This window comes from Hippopotamus amphibius, chromosome 11, assembly GCF_030028045.1.
Source record: "Hippopotamus amphibius kiboko isolate mHipAmp2 chromosome 11, mHipAmp2.hap2, whole genome shotgun sequence".
Classification (NCBI taxonomy): Eukaryota; Metazoa; Chordata; class Mammalia; order Artiodactyla; family Hippopotamidae; genus Hippopotamus; species Hippopotamus amphibius.
Window position 1 is genome coordinate 91,377,187 of NC_080196.1, and position 8,962 is coordinate 91,386,148.

At 57.1% G+C, this 8,962-nt stretch overlaps 1 protein-coding gene across 2 annotated transcripts; it reads right to left on the reverse strand.

Moving 5' to 3' along the window:
* Positions 1 to 1,368: 1,368 nt before the first annotated feature.
* On the reverse strand, positions 1,369 to 6,805 carry CXXC1 (CXXC finger protein 1). 2 transcript variants are annotated; one of them, XM_057700616.1, is made up of 15 exons: positions 6,680 to 6,805; positions 5,709 to 5,827; positions 5,507 to 5,607; positions 4,961 to 5,196; positions 4,688 to 4,870; positions 4,260 to 4,286; positions 3,938 to 4,183; positions 3,662 to 3,769; positions 3,376 to 3,560; positions 2,879 to 3,086; positions 2,689 to 2,799; positions 2,522 to 2,571; positions 2,300 to 2,396; positions 1,845 to 1,997; positions 1,369 to 1,771 (listed from the first exon to the last, which is right to left on the reverse strand). In XM_057700616.1, exons 1-15 carry the CDS (start codon positions 6,680 to 6,682, stop codon positions 1,625 to 1,627), a joined length of 1,974 nt encoding a protein of 657 aa, XP_057556599.1. In that variant the 5' UTR covers positions 6,683 to 6,805; the 3' UTR covers positions 1,369 to 1,624. The 2 variants fall into 2 exon arrangements, with proteins under 2 accessions (XP_057556599.1, XP_057556600.1); XM_057700617.1 differs by lacking the exon at positions 4,260 to 4,286.
* Between the last annotated feature and the right edge of the window lie 2,157 nt (positions 6,806 to 8,962).

Genomic DNA, 8,962 nt, shown 5'->3' on the forward strand with positions numbered 1-8,962 from the left:
CCTAGGAAGTCCTTAAAATTAAAAAAAAAAAAAAGTACACGTACAATGTTTGTGCAACAAGTAAATACGATTGATAAAATGTATAGCTTATAAACTGCTTCCCTGTCACTATATACCTCTGTGTCAGCTACTCCTATTAAAATGACTGTTGCTAACTCCAAGCCTCTGCCTAATATTCAACCATATTCACTACAACCAGAGGCGTTGAACAGAATCAAGACCTATGTTGATGAAAAATTAATCAACAGTCGATCTGAAGGAGAAATAGAGAATTTTAGTCAAGCCAACCTAAGGATTATTACCCTGGAAACTGTCGTTCAGAAAACTCTGAGGACTATCCCGCCTGTTAGAAGTTGAAGGCACAGTTATATACATTTCTGAGACAAAGGATCGTACATCAAAATGACACACTGACATTTTACATAAAGTTCACCAAAGATACATAGTCCAGATCTGCACATAGGAAGCAGCAGCAGGTCATCGTGACTCCTTACAAAATTAGGAAAGAACTAAGAATGTTATCGTCTAAGGAGTTACGTTGCTGGCGTCAAGAGAAAGAAAAAAAACGTTGATCTTTACGGTTGAGCAGACATTCCTGCCCTTGAGGAGGGCCGGTTAATGTATAATGCAGATGCACGTTGTCCGTTGGGGTGGGCCCAATATGCGCAGGCATATGTTATGCTGAAACTTTCTTGTCCTGTCTTAAAACATAAGATCTCCCCCAGGGCTATTGGGTCCCACTCTCTCTTCCCTGCTGAACTGTCACGAGAGCGCCCAGAGACAAGTCACAGCCCACAATGGCCACAGCCCCTTCTCCCACTGGGGGAGGGGGTGGAGCGTTTCTGCAGCTGAAAAGGTCAGGTCCGTGCAACCCACGAGGGCAGGTCCATCCTGGAAAGGCAGTGCTGTGGGCTGACTGGACATGACAATGAGAGGGCGGGCTGGAGTTCTGGACAAACTCAGTGGGCTCCTGCTGTATATGTGTCCCAAGGTAGGGGTTTGCAGGGCAAGAGGAGGGCCTTGTATCTACTATTTAATACAACTCTGGTCTGGAGAATATTAATAAGAATAAATACGAATATGCCTACTCACACAGGGATGATAAATCAGCCATACACAGAAAGAGCACTGACTGTATACCCACTGTCTCACAATGACGGGCTGACAATGTAGGTCCCGGGACTCTCCCTCAGCAGGTCATATCCCCACAGCCCAAGGCGGAGACTGCAGAGCAGACTGGGCGCCAACTGGATACGTGCAGCCCACACCTGTACTGCAGGCCCTCCGGAGTAGAGGTGTGCCCCTCTGCTCTAGAGGCACGAGACTGCAGTTGCAACTGAAAAAAGTCTGGAGACCATCAACAGTTATCTTTCTTGGTTCATCAAAATTTTATTAACAAAACCAGAGTTGGGGGAGGCAAGGGTACGAAGACTCCACAGCCCCACCCAGGCACAGAGAACGGAGAGGCAGAGGGACAGACGAGGATGTGAGGAAATTCCAAGGCCCTCTGGTAAGGACAGACAGGCAGTCAAACGGTGGACGGACACAGGGAGAAACATGAATGGCAGACTAGACAGACAGGGGACCCCGGGCTGCTCCCGCCTGCAGCCCAGGGCGAGAGGGCTCAGCGGTCGGCACTGGAGCGCAGGTCGGTCGTGAGCGGGTCATGCTGGATGGTCTGGTGCAGCATCAGGGCCAGTAAGCCCGCCCGGTTGGTCATGGCTGTGCGTACATTGCGCTCCTGCTCAAACAGCTCGTCCAGCTTGTACCACTGCCGGGGGAGCAGGAGGAGCCGTGAGAAGGGGCTCTGAGACCTCCACGCCACCCCCGCTGTGGACACCTACCACGCGCACGCGCTCCAGATCCACCTCGGCGCGCCGCAGCTTCTCCCAGCAGTAGTGGCGGTTGCACTGGCGCTTGGGCAGACGGCAGAAGTCACCTGTGAGCTCGAAGACGTCACGTACAAGGGGGCACCCGCATACCTCATCAGCTGGCACCTGCAGGGGGGGGGGGTGGGCGTGAGTGGGGGGTGGTGGGGCATGGCTTGGGGGGAGGAGTGGCGAGCTCAGGGGGGAGTGGGAAGGAATGGAGAGGGGAGGAAGAGAGGAGGAAGAGGCGGGAGAAGGGAGGAATAGGAGGGGATGCAGTAGGAAAAAGGAGAGGAATGAAGGGTGATGGGGCAGGGGAAGTGGGAGCTGTGGAAGGGGGCAGCAGGAACACAGGAAACGGGCAGAAGGGATACGTGTGGGGCAGGGGAAGGGAGGGGGGCAGAATGGGGAAGGCTGAAGGAACACCTTACTTTGGGGTCCCGTGAGTGCTCGGGGCAGAGCACCTGGAGCCGCTTACAGTACGTCTTGCTCTGAGGATTGTAGACGTCGCAGAAGAGTCGTGTGGCCCTGGAGGTGTGGAGCAGAGAACGTAGCAGAGGAAGAGGGGGGCACCCAGGCCTGCAGCCTGCCTGCAGTCCACTTCTGACCCCAGCCTCAACCCCCTGCTCTACCCCCACGGCACCCACACTCACCCCTCAATGCGGGTGGGGTACATGGACCCAAAGGACGTCTGGCTCTCATACTGGAGGGGTGAGCACAAAAGGAGGGGACTGTGGGTGCGCGCTGCATGCCCTCGCAAGACGGCGCACCTGCCCCCCACAGCCCCACACCGTCCGCCCCCTCGGGCCGACACCCTGACCTTGGCGTAGCAGCGCTCCATGTGGCGCAAGGCAACTCGTGGGTTGATAGGGTGCCCGCAGGAGACGCAGAAGATCTGCAGGTCTGTGTCGTCACTGTCACCCTCATTGCTCTGCATGGGGTGGAGGGGACGATGAGGCCAGGCAGGGCCAGGTACCGGGCCCCGCGCTCCTGCACCCACGCCCGCTCACCTCCTCGTCCTCGCGCACAGCCTGCTGCTTGGCACGCAGGATAATGGCCTCGAGCTCGTGGAATCGGCGCTCCATTTCCTGCAGGCGGGTGCGGGCGCTCTGCTGCTCGCGGCGAATGCGTTCGAGCAGCTTCTTGCCATGCTCCTCAGCAATGCAGGGGCTCTGCTGCCACTGCTGGATGCGCTGGGGGAGGATCTCGTAGATGCGGCTGCAGGGAGGCAGCGAGTAGGGTGGGCAGGGAAGGAGGCGAGTGGTGAGAGAAGTGGGGTGACCCAGGGATGCAGCATGGATGGGTGACCCAGCGGTGAAGGGATAAGTAACCAGGGGACTGACTGGTAGATGGCTGGGTGGAGAAACGGATGGATGGGGGAGCAGGCGCGCGGACAGGTGGGTGCTTGGTTGAGTGAATGGTGACTGCCTGGCGGACGCGCTCGGGGCTCTGGTCACGCCCTGCCCCGCGCTCCCTGTCTGCCCTGAACCCTCCGGCAGTGACTCACTTGGCTGCCAGCTTCATGCCGCAGTCGTCGGAGCAATACTTGGAGCCGGGCTGAGCAGCCCGCACGCAGCCAGGCCCCAGGCACTGCGGCAGCGACGCGGGGTCCTTGGTGTCCGCGCGCTCGGGGTGTTTCCACTTGTCCTTGTGCTTCTGTTTCTGCCGATGCCGCTTGTACCTTTCTTCCTTCTGTGGGACAAGACGGGTCGGATCAAGGCGGAGCTGAAGTCAGCACCAGACTGCGGTCTCCGCCTGCACCCCGCCCCCACACCCATGCACGGCCTCCTCACCTTCTTCTCAGACTTCTTCTCCCGACGTTTCACGTGCTTCACTTTCACCGCCCTCTTCCGCAGCGCGGGGTCCAGGAACGGGGACTCCTCCGTGTCACTCACCCAGGGCTGCGAGGGAGGCACACGCTGACCGGCCGGCTCCACTCATGGCTTCCCCGCCCCCGACGCAGTCCCCACGGCAGCCTTCCATACCCTCTGCCTCCTCTCTCCTCATTACGGACACTCTCTGCGTCTGTGACCTCTACCCTTCCACCACGGGACGCTCTGCCTGCTCACCAGGCCATGGTCATCAAAGGCCCCTGCGCAGAAGTCCTGGTACAGGTCAGGGTCCAGTGGCAGGTCCTCGTCCGAGAGCGGCTCGGGCGTAGCCGTAGCCTCGGGGGGCTCCTTGACTGCTGCGGATGCCACTGCCCCCTCGTCCTCACGGCTGCGCCCCAGCTTCTGCGACGGCTGTGGCTGCTGCGGAGCGGGCAGTGGCCGGCGAGGCCTCGGCAGGGACTCTGAGGGCGTCACCGGCGAGAGCTGCGGGGCAGAATCTCAGGACTGGCCCCGACCGCCCTGCCCGCAGGCCCCGCCCGCCCTGGGGGGCTGGACTCACCGAGGAAGGGAAGTACTTGTACGATTCCTGTGCCGGCAGGAGGAAGGCCCAGGTCAGCCCCAGGTGGGTGAGGAGGGGGCCCTGCCCTAGCCATTCCCAGAAGCGCCTGACCCCACCAACCAGCCCTGCCTTGCCTCCCCAGACATACCTGCGCCCCTCCCCGCCCCCCCCCCCCCCCCCCGCCCATTACCAGGACGTGCTCGGCCCTGCCCCAGCTGCCCTGACCTGCCTGACCACCTGAACGCCTGGCCCTACCCTGCCCACCTGGCGTCGGGGGCTCCCCGGCTAGCCCAGCACATCTGGTCATGCCCCACTCATCTGGACAAGCCAGGCCCCTCCCCTCCCCGCTCACCCATCCTAGCCTCAGTCAGCTCTTCCTGGACACACTGGCCCCCGACCTGACCCTGACCGGCTCTGCCCATGCTCACCCGGGCCCGAAGCTGGCACTGACGCAGCCGACACTTCTGCCGGATCTTGTTGGGGCCCCCAAACTTCTTCATGTCCCGGCAGAAGTCGCAGTGGCCACAGTCCTCGGTGCGCCGGCAGGCCTCGCACTCGCCACACATGCGCGCTGACCGTTTGACCTGCTGCTGCTGCTGCTGCTGGTGATGCTAGCGGAGGGCGCCCGGAACAGAACTCAGGCACGGAGCAGAGCCCGAGAGGGGAGCACCACGCCCGCCCCAGCCATCGCAGCCACTCACCTGGCTGGGGGTGGCCACCAGGGGCTGTGGAGAGGATTTGTGGGGCGAAGCAGAGCCCCGAGCAAGCATGGCCCCAACCCCTGTCCCTGACCCCGCCCGGCGCTGCAGGTCCGGATCCGGGGCAGGCCTCTTGCGCCCTCCACCCTCATCCCGGGGCTCACTGCCGTCTCGCTCAGTGCTGTCCCGCTCCCGTGACTTCTTGTGCCGATAGCGGATCTCCAGCTTGGGGTCTTTCTCTGTGGGGCAGAGGGTAGAGCCAGCGCAGGTTGGCACTGGGGGATCTGGATGGCCCCAAAACTCTTTCTTCCTCTTCTCGCCTCTTCTGTCCCACCCACCTACTCTGTCTCCCTACTCCAGGGCACAGCTGCCCCTTCTGGTGGGACCTCTATCACGGCTCACAATTCCAGCTCAGCACTGACCAACAATCACTCTGCCCACAGACACAGATCACTACTCCTCATGACCCACCCTCCCATGAAGGCTCCTCCTGCTCCTCCTCCTCCCTCGAAGCCCCAGCTGCCTGCCCTGTTCACTCCAGGCCCTCACCTCGGCACTCCCGACAGTACCACTCCCGGATGGCCTTGGCCATCTTCTCAGTGATCCGGATGCAGTCCCCGTGAAACCACTCATTGCAGTTGTCACACCCGCTGTGGAGGATGGGGCGAGTGATGGAGCTGTGATGGGCGGGACCCATCGGCCTCACCCCACCTGGGCAGGTGTCCATCCCGCCCGCCTCTCCCTGGCTCACATCATGAAGCAGTTGATGTCTGGTTTGCGGCAGATGCAGTAGATGGGCGCATTCTCCCCATTCTCTGACTTGCTGTCCTCCCCAGCATCTGGAGGCTCTGGGTCTGAAGCATCCGCCTCCTGTGGGATCCCCCCATCATGGCTCCTTAGAGAACTCCCATCATGGTGCCTCATCCCTCCAGTACCGCTCCATCATGGAACTCAACAGCCTGCCTAAAACAGTCTGCCAACAGACTTCCCACCATGGCTCCTCATAAATCTCTCCATCGTGGTCCCCACAGACCACCCCCCATCACTCACCCCTGACACCCCATCACCCTGCTTATAAACCCCCATCACTCTGCCGCAGGCCTTCCAATCACTTAGCCCACTGACACCCCATCACTCTATTCATCCACTCATAACAGCTCGTTACAAACAGCCCACCGCTCACCACATTTTGCCCCTGTCATGGCTCCTCACAGACCCCCATCACAGGGTCGCACAGACAGCACATTATTTATTCCTCAGACTTCCCACCACGGTTCTCCTCAGATCCCCCATTATTAACCTCACAGACAGCCCCGCCCCCCTAGATCCCTCGGTACAGACTCATTCCGGCTCACTCCAGACTGTCCAGTACAACTCTTCGCAAACCCCTCATCACTCTGCACAAAGAATCCCCCATCCGGACCCCCAAGGAACTACCATCAGGGATCTCCACTAAACTTCCATTACGGACCCCAATAATGGCTCATCACAGAACTCCCAGATGGTTCACACACGAATAAGAAGATTGACCCTCAGACCCACATCATTCTACCCACAGACCCCTCTTAAGGCTCACAACAGCCCCCCCACCCCCCGCCATTCTGCCTACTGACTCGCGTTATGGTCCACCACAGACCCCCATGCGTCTGCCGATGGATCCCACCATTTGCAACAACCCCACTGACCTCTACCGCCGACTCCCTCCTGGGACCTCGTACTCACCATCTCTTCGCTCCCGGCGAACCCCTTTCACGAACCCCGCCAGCGACTCGCAAACCTGCACAGACCACTCGGCGGCGTCCACGGCCGTTGCAAAAGCGCCCACAAGCACTTCCGCTTTTCGTAGCGCCTCCCAGGCAGCGTACTCCTATTGCGCAGGCCCAGTGCGTCAGCTCCGCGGCAAACAAGTTGGTCGCCCGCCTAGAACTCCAGCTAGCTCTAGGGCGCCGCCATCTTGACTACTGAGACCGTACGGCGGCGAGTCCATACGACCGCAGGAAACATGGCCGTGCCTGTATTGCTGCTTTACCGAGCGCGCCGCCACCTTGTTGATCGGTCCAGGCCGTACAGTGACTGACTGTACGGCCGACACGTTTAGGCAATATGGTCGCGCCTACTGCGCGACTTCCATGTGGACGCCGCCATCTTGGAATGTGATTCCGTAAGGTGGCCGAGTCGTTACGTTCACTGGCAACACATGGCAGCGTCCTAATTGGTTTCCAAGGGGGCGCCGCCATCTTGGCGGTCGATTCCGGCGCCCGCAGCTGGTACTGCCTAGATGTCCACAGGGAGCGGGACCCGCTTAAGGAACCCTACCTGGAAAGAGTCGCTCTCGTTTCACCGTCCAATCATTTTCCCCTTCCGCATGTACTAATGCGCGTCGGCATGCTGCGTGCCTTACGCTGGGAAGGAAAGCAGTCTTCCTGCCTTATGCCTCCCAGATTACCTCTGTTTAAAGAAATGTTTGCATATTGGGAGCTGGGGCAGCCAGTCAGGCTTATTCCTGATTTGGCCTGAACTTTACGTAAACTGGAACAGCCTGACTTATGCTCTGTCAAATATACGTTGTACATTTGCTTTAACCAATACAAGAAGAATGCCCACTCTGGCAATAGGGAGAAATGCCTCCCTTCCTATGACACCGATGCTAGTATTCCTTGGACGATAAAGTTCCATCCCAGATGCCAAGGTCTACACTCACTGTGTATCTGCTAATTTGTAAGTATGCATCTCTGTTGAAACCTTGAAGGAATGTGCCTTCCTATATGTCATGTGTGATATATGTTTGTTCTGACAGGGTATAAAACTGCTGAAAACCATGCTTCTCTGGAGTGCTTTCTTCCTAGGTAGCGGCTGCATTCCTGGACCAGTCCTCAGCTCGGCGCAAACAAAACATTTCTATTCTTTTTTTTTTTTAATAGATTGTTTATTGATTATCTGTGTTGACACCTCTCACCACTCTTTATGGCTGTTACTCCTCTCAGCCGTTTCTTAGCCAGGCTTAGCCTGATGATTCAGCCTCTGGGCCTCTACAACAGCATTCATCCCTCAGAATTAGCCCAGAGCAACAATCCAAGGCCATAAATGATGGTGACCTGACCATCTCTGGTGAGAATGGCTGGATCAAAGTAGACTTTGAAATCAGGGACCACCAACTTCACCAAGTCTTCCCCTGACCAGACACAATGGGTCTGCCACTTGGGGTGCTTAGCCAATGAACATACCAAGAACTTTCAATTAAGCATTTACTACTTGTTTATTACTTGTGACAAGTAAGGAGACATGGAGATAGCTCTCAAAGCACTGTGTCCAAAAAAAAAGGGGGGGACTTCCCTGGTGGTCCAGTGGTTAAGACTCTGCCCTTCAAATGCAGGGGCCTTGGGTTCCATCCCTGGTCAGGGAACTGGGATCCCACAGGCCATGGGGTGTGGCCAAAAAATAAATACATAAAAACCAGCACTGTGTGTGTGTGTTGGGGGGGGGGGGGAGGGCGGATTTTAAGCCTGGGGTAGGCATTAGCATTATAATGAGGCAAAGTTTACTCTAGGTTGCCCCAAACTGCAAGTAAGTAGGTGCTTGGTTATTTGTTCTCACTGTGGTATCTTTTTAACTGAAATGCACTGTAACCTTTTTGAAACATCTGGTGTCTGCAACTTTCTGCAAATTAATGGTTAGTTTCTGCAAAACAAAGCACACTTTGGTTTAACCCCATCCTACCCCTACTGCCTAGCTGAAACCCACCAGCACCAGAGTGTAGACTTCCCCAATTCCTGGTGATGTCCACTTCTGTTCTCTTGTTTCATATGTATTTAGTATTCTCACCTATAAAGTTAATTTTAAATTTTTAAAAAAACTTACGTTACATACCTGAGAGCTAGACACCTCTTCAGGGTAATGTTCTATCCTGGGCAACCATGAAAATCAAGTGGGATACAAAACATCAGTACACTCCCTGCCCCCCCTGACACTGAATGTCAAAATTGTGATCATTATAAATGTCCACAT